This window comes from Myxine glutinosa, chromosome 1 (genome assembly GCF_964187855.1).
Source record: "Myxine glutinosa chromosome 1, kmMyxGlut1.1, whole genome shotgun sequence".
Classification (NCBI taxonomy): domain Eukaryota; kingdom Metazoa; phylum Chordata; class Myxini; order Myxiniformes; family Myxinidae; genus Myxine; species Myxine glutinosa.
The window spans coordinates 306584374-306611757 of NC_136261.1; the positions used below are offsets into that span (position 1 = coordinate 306584374).

Genomic DNA, 27384 nt, shown 5'->3' on the forward strand with positions numbered 1-27384 from the left:
GATAGCTGTTTTTTGACATGATAGCTGTTTTTTGACATGATAGCTGCTTTTTTGATGTGATAGCTGGGTTTTGACATGATAGCTGTTTTTTGACATGATAGCTGTTTTTTGACATGATAGCTGTTTTTTGACATGATAGCTGTTTTTTGACATGATAGCTGTTTTTTGACATGATAGCTGTTTTTTTGACATGATGGCTGTTTTTTAACATGATAGCTGTTTTTTGACATAATAGCTGTTTTTTGACATGATAGCTGTTTTTTTGACATGCTAGCTGTTTTTTGACATGATAGCTGTTTTTTGACGATAGCTGTTTTTTTGACATGATAGCTGTTTTTTGACATGATAGCTGCTTTTTGACATGATAGCTGTTTTTTTGACATGATAGCTGTTTTTTTGACATGATCGCTGTTTTGTGACATGATAGCTGTTTTTTTGACATGATAGCTGTTTTTTTGACATGATAGCTGTTTTTTTGACATGATAGCTGCTTTTTTGACATGATAGCTGTTTTTTGACATGATAGCTGTTTTTTTGACATGATAGCTGTTTTTTGACATGATAGCTGTTTTTTGACATGATAGCTGTTTTTTTGACATGATGGCTGTTTTTTGACATGATAGCTGTTTTTTGACATGATAGCTTTTTTTTGACATGATAGCTGTTTTTTTGACATGATAGCTGTTTTTTGACATGATAGCTGTTTTTTGACATGATAGCTGTTTTTTGACATGATAGCTGCTTTTTTGATGTGATAGCTGGGTTTTAGACATGATAGCTGTTTTTTGATATGATAGCTGTTTTTTGACATGATAGCTATTTTTTGAGATAGCTGTTTTTTTGACATGATAGCTGTTTTTTTGACATGATAGCTGTTTTTTTGACATGATAGCTGTTTTGTGACATGATAGCTGTTTTTTTGACATGATAGCTGTTTTTTTGACATGATAGCTGTTTTTTGACATGATAGCTGTTTTTTGACATGATAGCTTTTTTTTGACATGATAGCTGTTTTTTGACATGATAGCTGTTTTTTGACATGATAGCTGTTTTTTGACATGATAGCTGTTTTTTGACATGATAGCTGCTTTTTTGATGTGATAGCTGGGTTTTAGACATGATAGCTGTTTTTTGATATGATAGCTGTTTTTTGACATGATAGCTATTTTTTATGATAGCTGTTTTTTTGACATGATAGCTGTTTTTTGACATGATAGCTGTTTTTTTGACATGATAGCTATTTTTTATGATAGCTGTTTTTTTGACATGATAGCTGGTTTTTTTGACATGATAGCTGGTTTTTTGACATGATAGCTGTTTTTTTGACATGATAGCTGTTTTTTGACATGATAGCTGTTTTTTGACATGATAGCTGTTTTTTTGATATGATAGGTGTTTTTTTGACATGGTCGCTGTTTTTTTGACATGATAGCTGTTTTTTTGACATGATAGCTGTTTTTTTGACATGATAGCTGCTTTTTTGACATGATAGCTGTTTTTTGACATGATAGCTGTTTTTTTGACATGATAGCTGTTTTTTGACATGATAGCTGTTTTTTTGACATGATAGCTGTTTTTTGACATGATAGCTGTTTTTTTGACATGATAGCTGTTTTTTTGACATGATAGCTTTTTTTTGACATGATAGCTGTTTTTTTGACATGATAGCTGTTTTTTGACATGATAGCTGTTTTTTGACATGATAGCTGTTTTTTGACATGATAGCTGCTTTTTTGATGTGATAGCTGGGTTTTAGACATGATAGCTGTTTTTTGATATGATAGCTGTTTTTTGACATGATAGCTATTTTTTGAGATAGCTGTTTTTTTGACATGATAGCTGTTTTTTGACATGATAGCTGTTTTTTTGACATGATAGCTGTTTTTTTGACATGATAGCTGTTCTTTTGATATGATAGCTGTTTTTTTGACATGATAGCTGTTTTTTTGACATGATAGCTGTTTTTTTGACATGATAGCTGTTTTTTCATCAGGTGTTTCTGGATGACATCAGTTATTACCTCCACCACCAAAAAAGGATGGAGGTTATGTTTTCACCCCATCTGTCTGTTTGTTACTTGCAAAATCGAATATTTTTCAAGTATATTGGTCGGTTGCGTTTGCTACTTGGCAATTTTTTTTTTTTTTTGCAAGTATGTTGACCACTCCGGTTTGTGTGTTTGTGTGTGTTTGTGTGTTTGTCCGCTCACTTATACTTGCCTACAGGTTACAGTTTTTAACCGATCTTCACGACACTTCACCAAATGCTAGAGTTCGTGGTCTGACAAATTGCTATATATTTTTGAGGTCAAAAGGTCAACATAGGCCAAAGGGCAACCACTTTTTTCAAATTTCTAAAATCCTCAATTTTCATCCGATTGACTTGAAATTTGAAAAGAATTTACATATCGGCTAACCAAATTCAACCACCAACTATTTTTTGAGATCAGCATTGGCCAAAAGGTCAACATAGACCAAAGGTCAACAACAATTTAAAATTTCTAAAATCCTTAATTTTCATCCAATTCACTTGAAATTTGAATGGGATTTACATAGCTAACTCAACTCAACCACCAACTATTTTTGAGATCAGCATAGGCCAAAGGGTCATTGGTCAAAGGTCAATCCAAGGTCAAACTTCCGAATCGTCAATTTTCATCTGATTGACTTAAAATTTTAACAGCATTTGAATAGTGCCTCATTGAATTGGGAAACCAATAATGTTTGAGGTAAAAAGGTCAAACGTCAACACAAGGTCAAACTTCCAAAATCATTAATTTTCATCTGAAAAATCATCAATTGTCATCTGATTGACTTGAAAATTTAACAGCATTTGCATAGCTCCTCACTGAATTGGGAAACAAACTATTTTTGAGGTCAAAAGGTCAAACTTCAACACAAGGTCAAACTTCCAAAATCATCAATTTTCATCTGAAAAATCATCAATTTTCATCTGATTGACCTTTAAAAATTTAACAGCATTTGCATAGCTCCTCACTGAATTGGAAAACCAACTGTTTGAGGTCAAAAGGTCAAACATCAACACAAGGTCAAACTTCCAAAATCATCAATTTTCATCTGAAAAATCATCAATTTTCATCTGAAAAATCATCAATTTTCATCTGATTGACCTGAAAATTTAACAGCATTTGCAGAGCTCCTCGCTGGATTGGGAAACCAACTATTTTTAAGGTCAAAAGGTCAAATGTCAACACAGGATCAAACTTCCAAAATCATGAATTTTCATCTGAAAAATCATCAATTTTCATCTGATTGACTTGAAAATTTAACAGCATTTGCATAGCTCCTCACTGAATTGGGAAACCAACTATTTTTGAGGTCAAAAGGTCAAACGTCAACACAAGGTCAAACTTCGAAAATCATCAATTTTCATCCTATTGACCTGAGCTTTGATCAAGATCATCCATTTTAATCTTGAGGAAATGGACAATTTGCTGGATTAATGGAAACCTTTTGGGTAGGGGGGAGGGGGGGGGGGGGATTGCCGGATTCTGCAAGTATCGTGCTCTGCATGACGTCTTCTTGTTTGTTACTTGCAAAATCGAAGATTTTTAAAGTATATTGGTCGGTTGCGTTTGTGGTTCTGTCTGTCTGTTTGTCTGTTTGTTTGTCACCGGCCTACAGGTCACAATTCGAAACCGATCGTCATGAAACTTCACCAAGTTGTATAGGTCGTCCTAATTGAGAAGCCTATTGTTTTTGGGGTCTAAAGGTCAAAAGGTCAACATAGGCCATAGGTCACCAACTTTGCCAAATTTCTAAAATCCTCAATTTTCATTTGATTGACTTGAAATTTGAAGAGGACTTGCATATCTGGTCACTGAATTCAACCACCAAGTATATTTGAGGTCAACATAGGCCAAAAGGTCAACATAGGCCAAATTTCTAAAATCCGCAATTTTCATCCGATTGACTTGAAATTTGAAGAGGACTTGCATATCTGGTCACTGAATTCAACCACCAAGTATATTCGAGGTCAACATAGGCCAAAAGGTCAACATAGACCAAATTTCTAAAATCCTCAATTTTCATCCGATTGACTTGAAATTTGAAGAGAACTTGCATATCTGGTCACTGAATTCAACCACCAAATATTTTTGAGGTCAACATAGGCCAAAAGGTCAACATAGGCCAAAAGGTCAACATAGGCCAAAAGGTCAACATAGGCCAAATTTCTAAAATCTTCCATTTTCATCCAATTAACTTGAAATTTGAAGATGACTTGCATATCTGGTCACTGAATTCAACCACAAATTATATTTTCGGTGAACATAGGCCAAAAGGTCAACATAGGCCGAATTTCTAAAATCACCAATTTTCATTTGATTGACTTGTGAATTGAACAGCATTTGCACATTGAGTCACTAAATAGTAAAACGAAATATTTTTGAGGTCAAAGGTCAACTCAAGGTCAACCTCACAAAATCATCATTTTTCATCTGAAAAATCGTCACTTTTCTTCCTGTTGACCCGAGCTTCGATCAAGATTGTCAATTTTAATCTTGATGAAATGGACAATTTGCTGTATCAGTGGAATTTTTTTTTCTTGGGGGTGGAGGGCAGATTTTGCAAGTATCGTGCTCCGCATGACGTCTTCTTGTTTGTTTCTTTGTCTGTCTGTGAACAAGATGTCTCAAAAAATTGTGGACGGATTCAGACTAAATTTGACAGGGAGGTAGTGTATGTGACAAGGACGAAATGATTAGATTTTGGCGAAGATCCGTATCCGGATCCGGCTACTTGAATTTTTCAATTGATTCTTCATCATTGGGAGATAGGGCTAAAAACGATACATATCAGGATATTAAAAAGTTAAGGATGGATTTGGACGAATCTTGGGAGAGAGGTTGGGTGTCTGACAAGGAAGAATTGGTTCAATTTTGGTGAAGATCTGGATCCGGCTAGTAGAATTTTTAAAGTGATCCTTCACCATTGAGTGGTGAAGGACGAGTTATGACAAAACTTGGTCGATGAGTTGGTTAGGTGACAAGAACAAGTCGATTAGATTTTGGTTCAGGTCCGAATCCAGATCCGGCCTATAAGTGGATACAAAACATGAACTGTTCAGCCTGGCGGAGGTATGCGCTCTACCAAGTGCCGTTCTAGTCTCTTCTTCTTTTTATTCTTCTTACTATTAATAACTTGGTACCGTATTCTGTAAACAAGACCAGTTCGATAGACCTCTCACTCTCTATCATGAGTTGCATTGTTATGGGCTGGTCATGATCAAAATGACCAAATGTGATATCCATGCATTAAGCCCCATTTTAGTTAAAAATGTGATGTGGTGTGAACACTTGCTTCAAATCCCATACAGAGGATATTTGCATGCTGTGTTAATAACCCCGCCTGTAACAAACGTATGCAAGTCCTCCTGCCCACCTTCCCGCTCCCCAACATCTCCTTTTTCTCATTCCTCATTTCCCTTCCGTCGTTCATTTCCCAAAGCCATCCTTTTTTAAACATTACTCCTTCCCCTCCGACTGTGTGTGTGTGTGTGTGTTTGTTTCGATTTCCACCGTTTCATAATGTGCTTCTGCACGTAGCATAGATGTACAACTCGCCAACATGTTTGTAGATCAAGGCAGCCTGTGGTCAAGTACAACAAGGGATTTTACAGTGCACTGTGGATAATGTTAATAAAGTATTGGGAATTGGGAATTCTTCCAAAGTAAATTGGGAATTCATCCTGGGAACTCATCCTGGGAATTCTTCCAAAGTAAATTGCTCTCTCTCATGCACAGATTTATCCCATCTCGTCTTCAGTTGTCATACCCTTCCTCCCATCCATGGTACACGGAATCTTGTGGTGAGGCTATTGCCCAGAAACAACTTGCTTTCGTCTCCTGGAAAGCAAATCCAACGGAAGGAAATCTCATTTCCTTTCACAAAGCCCGAAACAAGTGTGTGTCCACCCTCAGGAGAGCCAGGAAACAATATCTCTCCGTTCTCAGGACCAAACTCTCTTATCTGTCTCCCTCTTCCAAATCCTGGTGGCGCCTGGTCAAATCAATTATTGGCGTCTGGTCAAATCAAATCAATCAAATCAAATCAATCAATCAGTCAAATCAATCTGACTTCCGGTCCCTCGAGCGACGGGGCTTGCTTCGATCTCTCCACGGCATCAAAGTTTGTGTTTTCCCGTTTGTTTCCTTGTCAAATTTCCGCTGCGTATTTTGTTGTGCATGTGTTATTGTGTGTTTCTATTTGGTTTTGGTTTTGTAGTTGTTGCAAATTTGTGTGTAATTAGTCGTTTCATTGTTCGCGCCTCGTGCGGCCTGGTGTCTCGTGCGGCCTCCTCGTCTCGACTTGTGCCCCGCCCCCTATATCTCGTTTTGCTTTCACCTCTGCTCCTGCTTTCTCAAATCCACGTTCTCACTTAGAGACTTTTCCCAGATTGTTTTTCATGGTTTTGTTTAAATATTTATTTAAATATGTTTAAACCGCAGCCGTGATGCCGGCCCCCCCCCTCCCCCGCCCCCCAGAATTTCCATGTTTTAAACGTTTCCCAGTGTGTACCCTGGATAAGAATAGGTACGCCGTATCCCTGCGTGTCGTAAGAGGCGACTAAGAGGGTTGGCGTCAGGAAGGGCATCCGGCCATAAAAACATTGCCTCAAAAAGAGAACCATGACAATTACAACTACATGTGGGCAGGGTACTGCCCGAAGTGGAGATCGGTTTCTGAGGTTTGGGACATGGAATGTAGGGACAATGACAGGGAGATCAGGAGAAGTGGTGGAAGTATTGGTCAGAAGAAGAGTGGACATATGTTGTGTGCAAGAGACGAGATGGAAGGGAAGTGGTGTGAGAATGGTGAAGGGTAGGCAGGGACAGAAATACAAGTTTGTGTGGCAAGGGTGCCCGGAGGGCGTGAATGGTGTTGGTGTCCTGTTTTCTGAGGAGTTTGTAGACAGTGTGGTGAGTGTGACTAGAGTGAGTGATAGTTTGATGATGGTGAAAATGATGATTGGAAAGCTCTTGGTGAACGTCATCTTGGGATATGCTCCGCAGGTTGGTCAAAGCGATGAAGAGAAGGACAAGTTCTGGTGTGCGATAGAGAAGCTGATGGAAAACGTGAAAGATGAGGAAGTTGTTGTAGTAGGAGGAGACCTAAATGGACATATGGGAAGGAGTATGGATGGTTTTGACGGAGTTCATGGGGGTTACGTATATGGTGTGAGAAATGGAGAAGGTGAAAGGATTTTGGAGTTTGCTGATGGAGCTGATTTGTTGATTTGTAATACTCAGTTCCAGAAAGAGGATAATAAGCTTGTTACATACACGTCAGGTGGGTCGACGACAACCGTTGACTACCTGATGGTGCGTAGGCGAGATAGGGGGCACCTCCGGGACACAAAGGTGATCCCGGGGGAGGAGGCTGTTTCACAGCACCACTTGGTTGTCTGCGACGTAAGGGTGAAAGGTGCGAGGAGAGCTCGGCGGGTGAAGTAGCAACCGAGAATGAAGGTGTGGAGGTTGAAAGAGGTGACAGTAAGGGAGGCATTAAAAGAGAGGCTGAGTAGGGTCGAGGATGATGTGGTTGAGCTTGAAAGTGGTTGGATGTCAATGAAAGCTAGTCTGTTGGGAGCCGTTGGTGAGGTATGTGGATGGACAAAAGGACCACCGAGGCACTCGGAAACATGGTGGTGGGATGATGAAGTTGGAAAGAGGATTGACGAGAAGAGGAAGAAGTTCAAGGAGTGGCAGAAGGCGAAGGGTACGGGACCAGAAACAGCAGAGCATGAAAGTTATAAGGCAGCCAGGAAGGCTGCAAAGAAAGAGGTAGCAAAGGCGCAGGAGGCATGTAGGAAAATGTTCGGAGAACGCTTGGATTCGGAAGAGGGTCAGAAAGCAGTATTCAGGATTGCAAAGCATATAGCGAAAGAGAGGTGTGATGTGATGGGGGTGAGTTGCTTGAAGGATGAAGTGGGACAAATCGTCTCGACCCAGATGGAATTAAAGGAAGATGGAAAAGAGATATGGAAATGCTGTTGAATACAGAGAATGAATGGGATGGCAACATAGAGAGTAACCCAGTTTTAGGACCGGCAGAGAAGATAACTGAGAAGGAAGTTGAGGAAGCGATAAAAGCAATGAAGGGTAGAAAAGCGGGAGGGCCGACGGGAGTTGTGGGAGATATGTTGAAGGCAGCAGGAAGTTGGGGTGTGAAGAGAATGACAGAGATCTGGTGGTGAAAGAAGGCCGCATTCCAGTGGATTGGGAACCGAGTACACTCGTCCCTCTATACAAGAGGAAAGGTGACCCTCTGGAGTGTGGCTCGTACCGTGCGATAAAGTTATTGGAGCATGGAATGAAGGTATTGGAAAGGGTGTTGGAGAGGAGGATAAGGAAGAAAGTGAAGATCGACGAAATGCAGTTTGGATTCATGCCAGGAAGAGGAACGACAGACGCGCTTTTCATTGTGAGGCAATTGCAGGAGAAGTACATGGAGAAGAGGAAGAAGTTGTTTCTTGGGTTTGTTGATCTGGAGAAAGCATTTGATCGGGTTCCATGCAAAGTATTGACATGGGCATTGAGGAAGTTAGGAGTGAAGGAATGGTTGATCAGAGTAGTGATGGCAATGTACAAAAGAGCGCGCACAGCTGTAAGGACGAAGGACGGGAACAGTGGTGAGTTTGAGGTGAAGGTGGGAGTGCATCAGGGGTCGGTACTAAGTCCACTACTATTTGTAGCTGTGATGGAGGTGCTGGCTCAGAACGTAAAGGAGGGTTTACCGTGGGAGTTGTTGTATGCAGATGATCTGGTGTTGATTGCGGAAAGTATGGATGGACTGAAGGAAAAGATGAACACGTGGAAGGAATGTATGGAGACAAAAGGTCTGAAGGTGAATATCGGAAAGACGAAGGTGATGGCAAGTGGTAAAGCATGTGGTGAGGTGGAAAGAACTGGGAAGTGGCCCTGTGCTGTGTGTAGGAAGGGTGTCGGAGTGAACTCCATTCAGTGTACAATGTGCGCTGAGTGGGTTCATCAAAAATGTAGTGGTCTGAGAGGGTCATTAACCAGTGTGGCAGCTACATTCAAATGTAAGGTGTGCACAGAGGGAGCTGCAGATGGAGGAAATGTTGAGTTGGATCTTGGAGACGGCGTGAAGCTGGAAGGTGTGAAAACATTTTGCTACCTCGGAGACATGCTGAATGGAGAAGGTGGATCAGACTCGGAAACGGTTGCTCGAGTGAGATGTGCATGGAAGAAGTTTCGGGAATTTAGTGGCGTGCTGATGATGAGGGGAGTGGCGTTGAAGCTGAAGGGAAAGGTGTATGCTGCATGTGTGAGAAGTGTTATGATTTATGGGATCGAGACATGGGTAATGAACGTAGTGCAGCAACGAAGGTTGGAAAGGGTGGAAATGTGAATGGTTCGACGGATGTGCGGAGTATCGTTGAGAGAGAGGAAGACAAATGATGAATTGCAAAAGATGATGGGAATAGAGCCTGTGATTGATGCTGTGAAGAGGAACAGGTTGAGATGGTTTGGTCGTGTGTTGAGGAAGGATGAAAGTGACTGGTTGAGAAGAGTGATGGAAATGAATGTAGAAGGAAGTAGAAGACGGGGAAGACCGAGAAAGACTTGGCTAAAGATGGTGGAAGAAGAAATGCGGGCAAGGGGGTTAACAAGGAGAGATGCAGAAAATAGGGCAAAATGGAGAAGATTGTCATGGGGGCCGCAAGGCTAACCCCCGCTCTAGCAGGGAAAATGGCCTTTAAAATGCATGTTGTTGTTGTTGTTGTCTGGTCAAATCTGTTTCTGGTGTTTGTTCCCCCTCAATCCCCTCCCTCTCCTCAAATGGCCACACGGCTGACTCCGCACATGAAAAAGCTGAATGCCTCAACTCTGTGTTTGCCTCTAAATCTTGTGTCCCAAACCCATCCCTCTCTGTACCCACCGTACCCAGTCGTACCCAGCTGCTCCTGGACTCTGTGTCCTTTCCTCCTGACAAGGTGGAAAAGTTTCTGTCAACCCTCGACTCGGATTCTGCAACTGGACCTGACGGCATCAGCCCACGGGTCCTAAAATCCTGTTCTTCCGCTCTTTCACTCCCTCTCTCTGTTCTCTTCACCCTCTCTTTTGCTCAAGGTCATCTTCCATCTGCTTGGAAATCTGCCAACATCACCGCTTTCCACAAAAAGGTGCAAAAATAGATCCCAGCAACTACAGACCAATCAGCCTTCTCCCAATTATCAGCAAAGTCATGGAATCCATCATTGCTTCAGATATGAAATCTTTCCTCTTCTCCAATGGCTTGATCTCTGATCATCAATTTGGTTTCAGACCTGGACACTCTACTCTGGACATGCTGCTTCTGCTTTCTCAACAATGGATGGAGGTCCTCAATGCCAAACAGGAAATTAGAGCTGTCTCCCTTGACATATCACGTGCCTTCGATACGGTCTGGCACCCCGCTCTGCTCACCAAACTCTCCTCTTTTGGTATCCATGGAAATCTCCACGCATGGCTGGCGGACTTCCTCTCTCGTCGTAGTCAACGTGTGGCCCTGAATAGGTTTCTCTCATCTCCTCTTCCTGTTCAGGCTGGAGTTCCCCAAAGCAGTGTTCTGGGCCCTGTGCTTTTTCTGGTCTTCATCAATGATCTCTCTGACTCTCTTGAAAATCCTCTCTATCTCTTTGCTGATGACTCTACTCTCTGTCGCTCCATTCTTCATCCCTCAGATCGGCAGTCTGCAGCCTCCTCACTCTCTGCAGACCTGGACAAAATCACAGACTGGGCAAACAAGTGGAACATGTCTTTCAATCCTGACAAATCTCACACTCTTACGATGTCTCTCCGAAAAGACCGACTGGACAACCCTCCCATCCACTTTCTGAATAATCCTCTCCAAGAAGTTCTGTCACTCAAGCTTTGGGGTTTCACTATCTGCCATGATCTTTCCTGGGAAAACCACATTTCAAATCTGGCCTCCAAAGCCAGTCGCCGACTTGGCATCCTCCGTCGTGCGAAGTCCTTCATTGGCACACCTGAGCTACTTACCACATACAAGGCTTTCATCCGCAGCTCGATGGAATACTGCTCTCCCCTCTGGGCTGCTGCTCCTGCCTCACACCTAGCTCGTCTTCACGCTGTTGAAACCAAAGCATTCAGAATCATTGGAATCTCCCACGATGAAGCTAACTCCAAGGGCCTCTCACTCACTCACCGCAGGCAGGTTGGTGGTCTTTCCGTCTTCTACCGACTCCTCTCTGGCCTTGCCCCCCCAGCTCTCTCTGGGCTCTGTCCCACAAATATTCCTACAGGTCGCACTAGATCTGCCTGCAACCCTCTTATGGTTAAACTGCCAAAATCAAGACTCTCTGCTCACCTTCACTCCTTCATTCCTCTTTTCTCCCGCCTCTGGAACAAACTCCCTCACTCTCTTCAATCCCACTCCACCCTCCAGGTCTTTAAAACAGCTCTTCACCACCATCTCTTATCTTCCCCCATCCAAAACCTTGATCTTTTCTACCCCCGCTAATTTCACCCCAATTCCACTTTTTTGAAATACCAACTTCTGTCCTGGAAGTCCTTGGTGTCCTTGTGTTTTATACTTCTCCCTCCCCCCCCCCCCCCCCCTTCCCACGCCTCCTCCCCCCAAGCCCTCTCCCTTCCACACATCTCCCTGCTCTCAAATGTTGTGTTTGTGTGCTTCCCCTTCTCTCCCCATCTTGTCTTCCGCTCCCTCCTTTTATATATTTTGTTTGTCTGGTTGATTTGTTTGTGAAGTAAATGTTAGCTCTTTCACGAACCTCGATTCAGTATACAAAAAAAAAAAAAAAAATCAGAATCTGTCCGTTTGCATCGGTGTTGCTGAAGCAGTTTCTTGACGAGGGTTATGCTGAGTGGTTTGCCTTGGCCTTCCCAGCAGTCAGTCATATTACAGTATATAGGGATTTGTAAAAAAATATATAATAATAATTTGTACACAGAGTCGAGGCTCGTGGAGGAGCTGGAACACAGAATGGATCAGGACGCAACATGATAAAAGGAACAGCAGAAAGAGAAGGTGGAAATGCAAGCAGCAGGGCTGTGGGAGAAAAGAGATGAACAAACAACAAGGGATGTGCGTAATGAGGGGTAGGGGAGAACGCATGCGGTGGACAACATGGATACAGAATAAAAAAGTGGGGTTGGGGTGGGTAACAGGTGTAGAAAATGGTTTTGTGATGCGACCTGATCTGAGATGGTGGTGAACAGCTGTTCCTGGGGGGAAGAATGAGATTGAAGAGAAAGTGAGTGCTGGTTCCACATGTGGGAAAAAGAGGAAGAAATGAGTGGAGGTGAGCAGTAATTCTGGATTTTGGGAGTTTAACTAGAAAGGGATTGCTGGTGGACCACATTCGCTCTGGAGATACATTGGGGGGGGGGGGGGAGGGAGTGCAAAGCACAGAGGGGGCAGAGGATGCAAGAACAGAAAGGAGATGGGGGAAGACAGAGAACCTGCCGACCTGTTGTCGATGGCAAAGTGATAGGAGCATAGACTCATCTCCATTGCGGGAGATTCCAATGATCTTGAAGGCCTTGGTTTCCACAGCATCAAGCTGAGTAAGGTGTGAGGCAGGGATGCCAGCCCAGAGGAGAGAGCAGTAATCCATCAAGCTACGGATGAAAGCCTTGCAGTTCGGATAGGAGTTTAGTTCTGATTTGCCAAGGAAGGACTTTGCACGATGGAGGATGCCCAGTTGGTGACTGGTTTTGGAGGCCAACTTTGAAATGTGGCTTGCCCAAGAAAATCATGACTGAAAGTGACACCCAAGATTTTGAGTGACTGAACTTCTATCAGAGGGTTGTGAAGAAAGTGGTTGGGAGGGTTAGCCAGACGGGTCTTTCAGAGAGAGAAAGAGACTTCTCAAGGTTAAAAGATATTCCAAGTGTTTGACCAGTCAGAATTGTTTTTTTTTTGTCGAGGTCTGAAGAGAGGGAAGAGGCTGCTGCCTGTCTGTCAAAAGGATGAGGGATGTCACTTAAGAGAGTGGAATCATCAGCAAAGAGATATAGAATTTCCAAAGAGTCAGAGAGATCATTGATGAAGATTAGGATTAGGAAGAGGTCGAGAACACTGCGTTGGGGCACTCCGGGGAGAGGAAATGAAAGGATTCTGTTGAGAGCTACCCATTGGCTACAAGAATGGAGGAAGTTAGCAACCCAAGAGTGGAGTTAGCCTTGGATGCTATAGGCAGGGAGTTTGGAAAAACAAGTTGGGATGCCAGACTGTATCGAAAGCTTGAGATATGTCAGGAGAGACAGCCCTAATCTCATGTTTGACTTTAAGGTGCCTCCATCCATTGTTGGGAGAGTAGAAGCAGCATGTCCAAGGCAGAGTGACCTGTTCTGAATCTGAATTGATGATCTGAGATGAGGTCATTGAAAAAAAAGGAATTATTTTACATCAACTGCAATCATGGATTCCCTGACTTGCTGTGATTGGACGTAAGCTAATTGGTCTGGAGTTAAGGGGTCCGTCCGTTCCTGCGCCTTTTTATGTAATGCTGTGATGTTGACTGATTTTCAAACAGGTGTAAGAGCAGTACACGGAGAGTGAGAAATGGAGTTCTTGATGTACGGTGCGACTGCACCACCAGGATGGGGTTCAAGTCTATCAAACCAGAGGAGACAATAGCTAGGGAGAGAGACTAAAGAGTCCTGGACGTCCTGTAGGAGGAAGGATTCTGTTAAACAGATGATGTCCGGTTTATCGGTAGCAGCCTGGATTGAGAAATCTGTCAGGTTGGAGCGGAGGCCTTGGATGTTTGAGGTCCACACAGATCGGGACAGGGAAAGAGGAGCTGCTAATGGGGTGTAGAAATGTAGAAAGGAGCAAGGAGAGGGGCAGGTGAAGCCGGAAGAGTGTGGGGCGAGGGCAAAGCCCAGAGGGGTAGGGATGGGTGAAGCAGGAAGGGGGTAAATGCAGGGGGGAGTTGAGAGGGGAGGGGCGTGGGACAAGGGTGAAGCTGAGAGGGGGAAGGACGAGGAAAAAGCTGAGATGGGGCAGGACGAGGGAGAAGCTGAGAGGGGGCAGGATGAGGGAGAAGCTGAGAGGGGGCAGGACGAGGAAAAAGCTGAGATGGGGCAGGACGAGGGAGAAGCTGAGAGGGGGCAGGATGAGGGAGAAGCTGAGAGGGGGCAGGATGAGAGAGAAGCTGAGAGGGGGCAGGACGAGGGAGAAGCTGAGAGAGGGCAGGACGAGGGAGAAGCTATGGAGGGGGTGGGACGAGGGAGAAGCTGAGAGGGGGTGGGACTAGGGAGAAGCTGAGATGGGGCGGGACGAGGGGGAGCACAGATGGGGCGGGACGAGGGGAGCATAGATGGGGCGGGACGAGGGAGGAGCAGAGATGGGGCGGGACAAGGGAGGGGCAGAGATGGGGCAGGGCGAGGGGGAGCAGAGATGGGGTGGAACGAGGGGGGAGCAGAGATGGGGTGGAACGAGGGGGGAGCAGTGATGGGGCGGAACGAGGGGGGAGCAGAGATGGGGTGGAACGAGGCAGAAGCAGATGGGGGTGGCGGTGGGGGGGGGGGGGGGAGTTTCCTTAATGGAGGGGTTTGACACCATGAATGGTTGCACTAGCCTCTGCAAAATGGATGCCTCAGGATTCCCAAACTGGATAACCAACCTGCGGATGTTAGTGCAACCAAAAGGTTTGCACATGTATGAGAATTTAACGGCAACGAGAGCTGCAATATATTTGGCACAGAAACGAGTGAAAATATCCGGGTTGGTGTGTTTGTGTTACCTTATGAACCATTTGTGATGCAGGAAATCCATTTCAAATCCTGTATACCCTCTATTAATCCATCCCATTGACACAGTGTACAAGTTGCTGCTACATCACGCAGATAAGAGGAATACTGTGCTGGAGGATTGGACAGTTGTAACTAAATACTACATTGTAGTCGACCATTCTTCTTTACCAGCCACAATGATTCCCACGTTCTTGTGGGGTTGGCCGGGCAACGTTTTTGGCCCTAGTCTTTCAAAAACCAACTGGCCAGGCCTGACATTCGGCTAAGTAGTTAGGGCAAGGACTTGGAATTTGGTCATGGCGATGGTGATAGCTTGCCTGCTCTTTGCAAAGGACACAGTGGGATCTTGAACACCCACAAACTAATGCCAGCAGGTGGGATGCCCAGTTTAACATCCATCCGAGGGGCGGCACATCCATTGATGAATCACTCTGCCTGTGAAACATTGGGATGACAGTTTATAGCTGGATCGGGATTCAAACCAAGACTCTTTGGGAGCGAGTGAGTGTACCTCTAGGGTCTAGGCCATCCTGCTATCCTGCTTAATTAAAGGTAGTCTGTTGTCAATAGTGGTGATTCCTTTTCACACTTGCTTGGGAATCTTTTTTTTAACTCTCATTCTATTTTATTATATTTCTATTTTTCAGGACAAACCCAGAGCAAAATGCAGATCATCTACTCAAGAATGTCCTCTCGCCACCACCACCACCATCAGCACCGCCACCTCCACCACCATCAGCACCACCACCCCCACCATCAGCACCGCCGCCTCCACCACCATCAGCACCACCACCACCGTCAACACCGCCACCGCTGCTCTTTCCACCCCCACCGCCTCACTTGTTTCCTGAGGAAGCACTCGGTTCAGATGATGAGGAACAAGAAGACCCCAATGACTACTGCAAAGGTGCTTCACTGCACAATGTGCCCACAAAGTATCATTGGTGCCATTTTTAAAATAGAGCTCTTAACAATGCAACTTAATAATACAGCTCTTTCTGGTCAACCAATCGTGGCGTACCCCCAAACTGACCTTTTTTTTGTTTGTTTCATTCACCTCTGCTCTGAACACTGCATTATCACCTCAGCCAATCAAAGCATATATCCTCACAGGCCATGTATTTGTTCTTCTTTGTTCCAAACATGCTATTTTTCATGGCATAGGCCTCCAGTGAATGTCATTTTATTTTCCCCGGCAATGTGTCACAGGTCTACAAGAGTTCCGTATTTCTGTTGTTGTTGTTGTTGTTGTTGTTGTTGTGGTTGTTGTTGTTATTGTTGTTCTTGGGGGAGATTTTTGAAATGTGCACCCATTGGTCGGACAGGTGCCGAACCCCACCCAGATTTGTCACTCGACTCCACCCACCATGGCACCGAGACAAAATAATATGGCCGCCATCTTCATTTTCTGGTGGGCTTACGACATCAAGCCTGTCTGCCTCTGCTGATTATACACATCCCAGGCTTGTTGTGTCTGATTTCCATTGGCTTTGTTTGGCCTGAGTCTTACTCACAATGAGGGACCCCAAAAATCTAATCATATGTCGAATAAAATTATTTGTAAGATTTAACCGAGACCGTCAGCATACACGGTATTCGCCTCCCTAAAAAATAGCGTGACGTAATTTTTGAACGGCCCCATTTTGGGGTTAAGCAAATCTGTGACCGTGTGACGAATTAGCTAGTTCTGATATAACCGTGGCTGAGGGTGACATGGATGAGAGGTGATGAGTCAATCCTTTAATAGCGCCTTTAATGTGCGTTTCCCAATCGTGCTGTTCATCTCTTAAGAATTCGTGAAATGCGCATTTCCCAATCGGCCCATTTCCGGATTTTGTGGCAGGTTGTGACATTGCGGTCGTTCTTGGTTTCATTCTGGGTGAGGATTGTAAGGCCGCTGCGAATTAAAAGCATTTATATATTCAGCAGCTTGTGATCCGGATGGAAACAATTTCCTTGAAACCAAAGGAGTCTCCAAGTGAGAAGACTATGTTGGAGAAGGATTTTGTGTCACAAAATCTGTGTAAACATAGTTATCAAATAAAGTCCATTGGAATGTGGAAGCCCACTGGGAATTGGGTGAAACGTCACCTGAGATCGAATCCGCTCTAGCTTATTAGCCCCCGTTGAACTTGGTCCAAAACGGGGGCTTATGGATTGGGTCTTATCCGTCCGTCCATCCGTGTGTTTCACAATGCGATCAAATATGGCCGACTGGCGGCCATTTTAGTTGTAAAAAATCCCGATGTTGAACATGTCCTCAACTATTTCTCGGACATGCATTTACCGATCTTGTTCAAACTTGGCACACAGATAACGAATGATGGCTTGTATATGCACATCATTTTCTTTTGAGATCAGATCCAAGATGTCCGACTGGCGGCTATTTTGTTTCTTAAACGTGCTCCCAACCATTTCTCGACATGCATGGTCCGATCTTGTTGAAACTTGGAAAAAAGACAACACATGAGTATACATATGCAGATTTTGTTTTGTAATCTGACCAAAGATGGCCGACTGACGGCCTTTAACTCCATACAGCAAAATTACTAAAACCACGGGGGCTATGACATTTTGTCTTTTTCTTCTTGTTTAATACTAGATAGAAGGATACAAAAGCGGGGTAGATCCAGTTACTTTTTTGGTTAGATGCATCCTTTCTCTTTTTAAATGTATAATCCCAAACAACCCAATCATATACAGTGCCTTCAGAAAGTATTCACACCCATCCTGCTGGTGTCATATATATATACAGTGCATTCAGAAAGTATTCAGACCCCTTCACTTTTTTCACATTTTGTTATGTTGCAGCCTCATGCTGAAATCGTTTAAATTCATTTTTTCCCTCATCAATCTACACTCAATACCCCACAATGACAAAGAGAAAACAGGATTTTAAAAAGTTTTGCAAATTTATTAAAAAGAAAAAACTGAAATATCACATTTACATAAGTATTCATACCCTTTGCTATGACACTTGAAATTTAGCTCAGGTGCCTCCCATTTCTCTTGATCATCTTTGAGATGTTTCTACACCGTGATTGGAGTCCACCTATGGTAAATGAAATTGATTGGACATGATTTGGAAAGGCACACACCTGTCTATATAAAGTCTCACAGCTGACAATGCATATCAGAGCACAAACCAAGCCATGAGGTCGAATGAACTGCCTGCAGAGCTCAGAGACAGGATTGTGTCGAAGCACAGATCTGGGGAAGCCGACAAAAAAATTTCTCCTGCATTGAAGGTTCCCAAGAGCACAGTGGCCTCCATAATTCTTAAATGGAAGAAGTTTGGAACAACCAGGACTCTTCCTAGAGCTGGCCGCCCGGCCAAACTGAGCAATCGGGGGAGAAGGGCCTTGGTAAGAGAGGTGACCAAGAACCAGATGGTCACTCTTGCTGAGCTCCAGAGATCCTGTGTGGAAATGGGAGAAACTGCAACACTCCACCGATCTGGGCTTTATGGCAGAGTGGCCAGACGGAAGCCTCCCCTCAGTGAAAGACACATGAAAGCCCACAGAATCTTGTTTCTCACAGTCTGAGAGTCCTTTAGGTGATTTTTTGCAAACTCGAAGCGGACTTTCATGGGTCTTTGCAAAGCTTTGAGTTTGTTCCAAAGCTTTGACTCGATTGATTATAGTCTGTCTTTTTGTGGAATTTATGTACAATAAGGGGAAAGATGCTGTTGAAAGAAGTGAGTAAGGTGTTCCCTGCTGTGTAAAACGTGATGAGATGTATGTGGGAAGAGAAGATGACATGGACTTGAATGCTTGAATAATTATTCTAAATTGTATTCTCTCTGCAACTGGAGGCAAGTGTAATTGGCTTAACATGGGCATTACATGGGACGATTTAGGTTGCTGAAAGATCAGGCGAGCACACTTGTTCAGCACTTTCTGTAATCGATACAAATCCTGTTTAGTGATTCCACCAAGTAAGGAACTACCGTTATACAGTCTGGAAAGCATGAGGGCACGAACAACATCATGACAAGTACCGCTATTCATGTACTTCCTGATGCGATTTTGATTAATAGATCTGCTAATTAAGAGAGTGACACAACTGTGACCTAATCGGACATCCTCATGTCATTATCAAACGTCACTCCTAAATTTTGGATAGTCAGGGTCGAATGAGGGATTTGCAAAGCTATTTATCATGGTTTGGTGAAGAAGCGATGAAGAATTCGCTTTTCCTTGAATTCAGCTTCAACTTACTACGTATCAGCCATACCTGTATGTCATCGAAACAATGAGAGAGATGGAAGTCAGCATAAACAGAATCACCAGGTCTGGTCAGGTGAAAACTTGTATATTGTGGCGGACACGAAAGCCCACTGGCGTGGTGACATCATTCCGCGCACCAAGTGGCGGCGGCCACGCCCCAGAGAGAGGCGTGGCCTCAAGATATACACGGGGCGCGCAGCCCGGAGCAGCTCAGTGCTGCAGTTGGAGTACTTTCAATAAAGACTCTTTTATGAACCGCGTTGTCCGCTTGTTCCTTGCGTAAGCATTAGCGCGCGCAGCATCGCGCTTCATATGGTGACCTCGACGTTGGATCTGCCGTAGCGATCCTTCCGAACACGACGCCATTGCAATGGCAAACAACAACGCAATGTCGATTAAACTTCCCGAATTTTGGGAGGCCCAGGCCGAAGTCTGGTTCGTCCAAGCCGAAGCCCAATTTCAGCTTCGGCGCCTCACCGGCGACGACACGCGCTACTGCCACGTCGTCGCCTCCCTCGGGCCCGGCACGGCCGCTCGAGTTGTGTCCGTCCTTCGCCACCCACCGGACGGCCACAAGTACGAGGCACTCAAGCGGCTACTCCTAGCCACGTTCGGCCTCACGGATGACGCACGGGCCGACCGCCTCCTGGATCTCCCCGAGCTCGGCGACACGCGCCCGTCAGTCCGAATGGACCATATGCTGTCACTGTTGGGCGACGAAGCCCCCGGTTCTCTATTCGGGGCGCTTTTCCGTCGCCAACTTCCAGCGCAAGTTCGCCTCGCGTTGGCCGGGACCGTGCTAACGGAACCCCGAGCATTGGCAGCCGAGGCGGACAGGTACTTCGCGGCTTCGGATACGCGGGCGAGAGTCGGTGCGGCCGTCACGGACCTCGAGGCTGATGCTGCTGATGATGCTGATCCACAGCATCAGCTTACACAGCATACGCAGCATGCTGATACGCACCTCGTGACCGCCGCCACGCCCCGCCCACCGCCGCGGCGAAAACCGCCACCGCGGGGAAAACCGCCAACTCCACCGGCCTGGCGGAGCCAGCCGCACTCCTCCAGCTCCACCACCTGGTGCTGGTTCCACGCCAAGTTCGGCCACGAGGCTCGGCAGTGTCATCCGCCATGCTCCTTCAACAGGTCGGGAAACGCCCGGGCCGGCGCTCAATAGTGGCGATGAGCGCCGGCCGTTCGAGCAGCCTGCTGTTCATAACGGACACCTTATCCGGGCGCCGTTACCTGTGCAACACGGGAGCGCAGGTGAGTGTCGTTCCCGCCGGTACGTCAGACAAGCACGCCGCGGGTGGGGGCCCCGCGCTGCGTACGTACGGAAAACACTGCCTCTCTCTGCGGTTCGGAGGGCAGGTTTTCCGATGGACGTTCGTCACCGCCGACGTGCCCATGGCACTGCTTGGCGCGGACTTCCTGTGCGCTAATGGGCTCCTGGTCGACGTAAAGCGCAGACGTCTTGTCCAGGCCGAGACGTTCAGCTCGCTCGCTTGTGCGCTGCCCAGCTCGTCGAGCAGCTCAACGAGCGGCTCGCCGAGCGGCTTGCCAAGCGGCTTGCCGAACGGTTCGGTTCCGGCCACGTTGATCTGTACGCTTCCGGCAGCGGACGAATTCACCCGCCTCCTCGCCGGCTTCCCGGCCCTCACGCGGCCCACCTTCTCGGCGGGGGCCGTCAAGCACGGGGTGGCCCATCACATCCCCACCGTCGGGCCACCGGTCTACGCCCGGGCACGCCGCCTCGAACCGACGAAGCTGGCGGTGGCAAAAGCGGCGTTCGCTACCCTGGAGCGACTCGGCATCGTTCGGCGCTCGTAGAGTGCTTGGGCGTCGCCGCTGCACATCGTGCCGAAGCCCGGCGGGGGATGGCGACCGTGCGGGGACTATCGCCGTCTCAATGACGCCACCACTCCCGACCGCTACCCCGTCCCCCACATTCAGGACTTTTCCGCCCGTTTGGCGGGCATGTCCTTCTTCTCGAAGGTGGACCTCATACGCGGCTACCATCAGGTCCCCGTCAGGCCGGAGGACGTCCCGAAGACGGCGGTCATCACGCCATTCGGACTCTTCGAGTTCCTGCGGATGCCCTTCGGTCTGAAGAATGCGGCTCAGGCGTTCCAGCGACTGATGGACAGCGTCCTGCGCGACTTGGATTTTGTCTACGTCTACCTGGACGATATCCTCGTCGCCAGCGCGTCCCGCGAAGAGCACCTACGCCACCTCCGCACGCTCTTCGAACGCCTGGGCCAGCATGGCCTGATTGTGAACCCCGCAAAGTGCCGGTTCGGCGTCGCCGTAATCGATTTTCTGGGGCACCGTGTCACCAGGCACGGCGCCGTCCCCCTGCTGGCCAAGGTGGAGGCGGTGAAGGGGTTTCCGCGCCCCCGCACGATCAGAGGGCTGCAGGAGTTCCTGGGCATGGTGCACTTTTACCATCGGTTCCTGCCCCGTATCGCCCAGCTCCTGCGCCCCCTGCACGAAGCTCTCCGAGGTAAGCCGGGCAAAGGCGACGTTACCTGGACAGAGCAGATGGACACGGCGTTCACGGGCGCGAAGCTCGCCTTGGCTAATGCCACCATGCTCGCGCACCTGGCGCCCGATGCACCGATCGCCCTCACCACCGACGCCTCGGACTACGCAGTGGGCGCGGTGCACAAGCAATGGGTGCGTGGAGCTTGGCAACCGCTGGCATTCTTTAGCCGGCAGCTTCGCCCGCCCGAACGCCGTTACAGTACCTTCGACCGCGAGTTGCTCGGGCTTCACTTGGCGGTCAGGCACTTCCGCCATCTGCTCGAGGGCCGTGCGTTCACGGCCTTCGTCGACCACAAGCCGCTGATCTTCGCGATGGGCAAGGTCACCGAGCCGTGGTCGGCCCGGCAGCAGCGTCACCTCTCGGCCGTGTCCGAGTACACGACGGACATCCGGCACGTCGCGGGGAAGGACAACCCGGTGGCGGATTGCCTTTCCCGGGCCGTCGCCCACGCAGTCCACCTCGGCATCGACTATGCCCGGATGGCAGCGGACCAGGCCGCTGACCCCGACGTCCAGGCCTTGCGGACCGCCGTCACGGGCCTCCGCGTCACCGAGGTGCCGTTCGACGGCGAGGGCGCGGCCCTCTTGTGCGACGTCTCCCTCGGGCGGCCTCGCCCCATCGTGCCCGCGGGCTGGCAGCGCCAGGTGTTTGACGCCATCCACGGCCTGTCCCACCCGGGCGCGAGGGCCTCCCAAAGGTTGATCGCCGACAAGTTCGTCTGGCATGGCCTCCGGAAGGCCGTCCGCGGCTGGGCCAGGACGTGCCTCGCGTGCCAGCGCGCCAAGGTGCACCGGCACACCCAGGCCCCGTTGGCCCCGTTCACGGTGCCGGAACGCCGGTTTGACCACGTCCACGTGGACCTGGTGGGACCTCTGCCTCCCTCGCGGGGTTTCACCCACGTCCTCACCATGGTGGACCGCACCACCCGGTGGCCGGAGGCCGTGCCATTGGCGTCGACGACGGCGGCGGACGTCGCGCAGGCTTTCATCGCCACCTGGGTCGCCCGGTTCGGCGCCCCCTCAGACATCTCGTCCGACCGCGGCCCCCAGTTCACCTCGGAGCTCTGGGGGGCAGTCGCGCAGGGGCTTGGGGTCCGGCTGCACCGAACCACGGCCTACCACCCCCAGGCTAACGGCCTGTGTGAGCGATTTCACCGCTCATTGAAGGCCGCGCTCCGGGCCACCCTCCGCGACGGCGGCTGGGTCGACAGGCTCCCCTGGGTCCTGCTGGGCCTCCGGACGGCGCCCAAGGAGGACCTGCGCGCAACCGCGGCGGAGTTGGTCTTCGGGCAACCGCTGCGGGTGCCGGGCGAGTTCCTCCCCGACTCCACGGCACCATGGTCCGCGGCACAGCAGCGCTCCGCTCTGCAAGAGACCGCCCAGAGGTTCGCCCCGGTGCCAACGGCATGCCACGGGCACCTACCGACGCACGTCGCCCCGGAGCTTTGCACGGCAGAGTACGTCTTCGTCCGCCACGATGCCCACCGGACACCACTGTGGCCCCCGTACGACAGGCCTTTCCGCGTGCTGGAGACCGGGGCGAAGCACTTCTCCCTGGACATCGGCGGTACTCCTGACCGTGTTTCTGTAGACCGCCTCAAGCCGGCCCACCTCGACATGGACCATCCACCGCCAGTGGCCCGACACCCGCGTCGGGGCCGCCCCCCTGCGGGCGGACCCCCGGCACCGCCCAGCCCCGCCGCCACGCCGTCCCCCGGTCCTGCACCCATCCCAGGGGCAGCCAGAGGCATCCCACCTGGCATCCCTGCACCCCGGACGCCGCCGATCGCCAGGGGGCGCTTCGGCCGGGTCATCCGTTTGCCCCGCAAACTGGCGCTCCAGGTGCGCGGGAATTCTGGGGGGGGTGCGTGTGGCGGACACGAAAGCCCACTGGCGTGGTGACATCATTCCGCGCACCAAGTGGGCGGCAGCCACGCCCGAGAGAGAGGCGTGGCCTCAGGATATACACGGGGCGCGCAGCCCGGAGCAGCTCAGTGCTGCAGTTGGAGTACTTTCAATAAAGACTCTTTTATGAACCGCGTTGTCCGCTTGTTCCTTGCGTAAGCATTAGCGCACGCAGCATCGCGCTTCAATATAACTGAATATCATCCACATATACAATGGGGTGCAAAACTGTTAGTCCAGGAGGAAATGTATTGGTTGAGACGTGACAACAAAATAAATCATTGTATTATTTTTTTTTTGTATACTGAATCGAGGCTCGTGAAAGAGTTGACAACCGCGAGGGAAAGACAGCACAGGGGCACCATGAGGGAAAGACAGCACAGGGGGACCACGAGGGAAAGACAGCACAGGGGGACCACGAGGGAAAGACAGCACAGGGGGACCACGAGGGAAAGACAGCACAGGGGGACCGCGAGGGAAAGACAGCACAGGGGGACCGCGAGGGAAAGACAGCACAGGGGGACCGCGAGGGAAAGACAGCACAGGGGGACCGCGAGGGAAAGACAGCACAGGGGGACCGCGAGGGAAAGACAGCACAGGGGGACCGCGAGGGAAAGACAGCACAGGGGCACCGCGAGGGAAAGACAGCACAGGGGGACCACGAGGGAAAGACAGCACAGGGGGACCACGAGGGAAAGACAGCACAGGGGGACCACGAGGGAAAGACAGCACAGGGGGACCACGAGGGAAAGACAGCACAGGGGGACCACGAGGGAAAGACAGCACAGGGGGACCACGAGGGAAAGACAGCACAGGGGGACCACGAGGGAAAGACAGCACAGGGGGACCATGAGGGAAAGACAGTACAGGGGGACCGCGAGGGAAAGACAGCACCACGAGGGAAAGACAGCACAGGGGGACCACGAGGGAAAGACAGCACCACGAGGGAAAGACAGCACAGGGGGACCACGAGGGAAAGACAGCACAGGGGGACCACGACGGAAAGACAGCACAGGGGGACCACGAGGGAAAGACAGTACAGGGGGACCACGAGGGAAAGACAGTACAGGGGGACCACGAGGGAAAGACAGCACAGGGGGACCGCGAGGGAAAGACAGCACAGGGGGACCGCGAGGGAAAGACAGTACAGGTGGACCACGAGGGAAAGACAGCACAGGGGGACCACGAGGGAAAGACAGCACAGGGGGACCGCGAGGGAAAGACAGCACAGGGGGACCACGAGGGAAAGACAGCACGGGGGGGGACCGCGAGGGAAAGACAGCACGGGGGGACCGCGAGGGAAAGACAGTACAGGGGGACTACGAGGGAAAGACAGCACAGGGGGACCACAAGGGAAAGACAGCACAGGGGGACCGCGAGGGAAAGACAGCACAGGGGGACCACAAGGGAAAGACAGCACAGGGGGACCGCGAGGGAAAGACAGCACAGGGGGACCGCGAGGGAAAGACAGCACAGGGGGACCGCGAGGGAAAGACAGCACAGGGGGACCACGAGGGAAAGACAGCACAAGGGGACCACGAGGGAAAGACAGCACAGGGGGACCTCGAGGGAAAGACAGCACGGGGGGACCACGAGGGAAAGACAGCACGGGGGGACCGCGAGGGAAAGACAGCACGGGGGGACCGCGAGGGAAAGACAGTACAGGGGGACTACGAGGGAAAGACAGCACAGGGGGACCACGAGGGAAAGACAGCACAGGGGGACCGCGAGGGAAAGACAGCACAGGGGGACCACGAGGGAAAGACAGCACAGGGGGCCCGCGAGGGAAAGACAGCACAGGGGGACCGCGAGGGAAAGACAGCACAGGGGGACCACGAGGGAAAGGCAGCACAGGGGGACCACGAGGGAAAGACAGCACAGGGGGACCACGAGGGAAAGACAGCACAGGGGGACCACGAGGGAAAGACAGCACAGGGGGACCACGAGGGAAAGACAGCACAGGGGGACCGCGAGGGAAAGACAGTACAGGGGGACCACGAGGGAAAGACAGCACAGGGGGACCGCGAGGGAAAGACAGCACAGGGGGACCACGAGGGAAAGACAGCACAGGGGGACCACGAGGGAAAGACAGCACAGGGGGACCACGAGGGAAAGACAGCACAGGGGGACCACGAGGGAAAGACAGCACAGGGGGACCACGAGGGAAAGACAGCACAGGGGGACCACGAGGGAAAGACAGCACAGGGGGACCATGAGGGAAAGACAGTACAGGGGGACCGCGAGGGAAAGACAGCACCACGAGGGAAAGACAGCACAGGGGGACCACGAGGGAAAGACAGCACCACGAGGGAAAGACAGCACAGGTGGACCACGAGGGAAAGACAGCACAGGGGGACCACGACGGAAAGACAGCACAGGGGGACCACGAGGGAAAGACAGTACAGGGGGACCACGAGGGAAAGACAGTACAGGGGGACCACGAGGGAAAGACAGCACAGGGGGACCGCGAGGGAAAGACAGCACAGGGGGACCGCGAGGGAAAGACAGTACAGGTGGACCACGAGGGAAAGACAGCACAGGGGGACCACGAGGGAAAGACAGCACAGGGGGACCGCGAGGGAAAGACAGCACAGGGGGACCACGAGGGAAAGACAGCACGGGGGGGGGACCGTGAGGGAAAGACAGCACGGGGGGACCGCGAGGGAAAGACAGTACAGGGGGACTACGAGGGAAAGACAGCACAGGGGGACCACAAGGGAAAGACAGCACAGGGGGACCGCGAGGGAAAGACAGCACAGGGGGACCACAAGGGAAAGACAGCACAGGGGGACCGCGAGGGAAAGACAGCACAGGGGGACCGCGAGGGAAAGACAGCACAGGGGGACCGCGAGGGAAAGACAGCACAGGGGGACCACGAGGGAAAGACAGCACAGGGGGACCACGAGGGAAAGACAGCACAGGGGGACCTCGAGGGAAAGACAGCACGGGGGGACCACGAGGGAAAGACAGCACGGGGGGACCGCGAGGGAAAGACAGCACGGGGGGACCGCGAGGGAAAGACAGTACAGGGGGACTACGAGGGAAAGACAGCACAGGGGGACCACGAGGGAAAGACAGCACAGGGGGACCGCGAGGGAAAGACAGCACAGGGGGACCACGAGGGAAAGACAGCACAGGGGGCCCGCGAGGGAAAGACAGCACAGGGGGACCGCGAGGGAAAGACAGCACAGGGGGACCACGAGGGAAAGGCAGCACAGGTGGACCACGAGGGAAAGACAGCACAGGGGGACCACGAGGGAAAGACAGCACAGGGGGACCACGAGGGAAAGACAGCACAGGGGGACCACGAGGGAAAGACAGCACAGGGGGACCGCGAGGGAAAGACAGTACAGGGGGACCACGAGGGAAAGACAGCACAGGGGGACCGCGAGGGAAAGACAGCACAGGGGGACCACGAGGGAAAGACAGCACAGGGGGACCGCGAGGGAAAGACAGCACAGGGGGACCGCGAGGGAAAGACAGCATGGGGCGACCGCGAGGGAAAGACAGTACAGGGGGACTACGAGGGAAAGACAGCACAGGGGGACCGCGAGGGAAAGACAGCACAGGGGGGCCGCGAGGGAAAGACAGCACAGGGGGACCACGAGGGAAAGACAGCACAGGGGGACCGCGAGGGAAAGACAGCACAGGGGAACCACGAGGGAAAGACAGCACAGGGGGGCCGCGAGGGAAAGACAGTTCAGGGGGGCCGCGAGGGAAAGACAGTTCAGGGGGACCGTGAGGGAAAGACAGCACAGGGAGACCGCGAGGGAAAGACAGCACAGGGGGACCGCGAGGGAAAGACAGCACAGGGGGACCACGAGGGAAAGGCAGTACAGGGGGACCGCGAGGGAAAGACAGCACAGGGGGACCGTGAGGGAAAGACAGTACAGGGGGACCGCGAGGGAAAGACAGCACAGGGGACCGTGAGGG

At 50.2% G+C, this 27384-nt stretch overlaps 1 protein-coding gene across 2 annotated transcripts in view; it reads left to right on the top strand.

Annotated features, from left to right (window-relative positions):
* LOC137439677 (uncharacterized) overlaps window positions 1-27384 on the top strand; it is a 213439-nt gene that overhangs the window by 78667 nt on the left and 107388 nt on the right. For both annotated transcript variants that reach the window (XM_068135666.2, XM_078768399.1), the window contains exon 3: window positions 15421-15680. In XM_068135666.2, the coding sequence (XP_067991767.2) occupies window positions 15421-15680 (260 nt within the window). The remainder of the gene's footprint in view (window positions 1-15420; window positions 15681-27384) is intronic.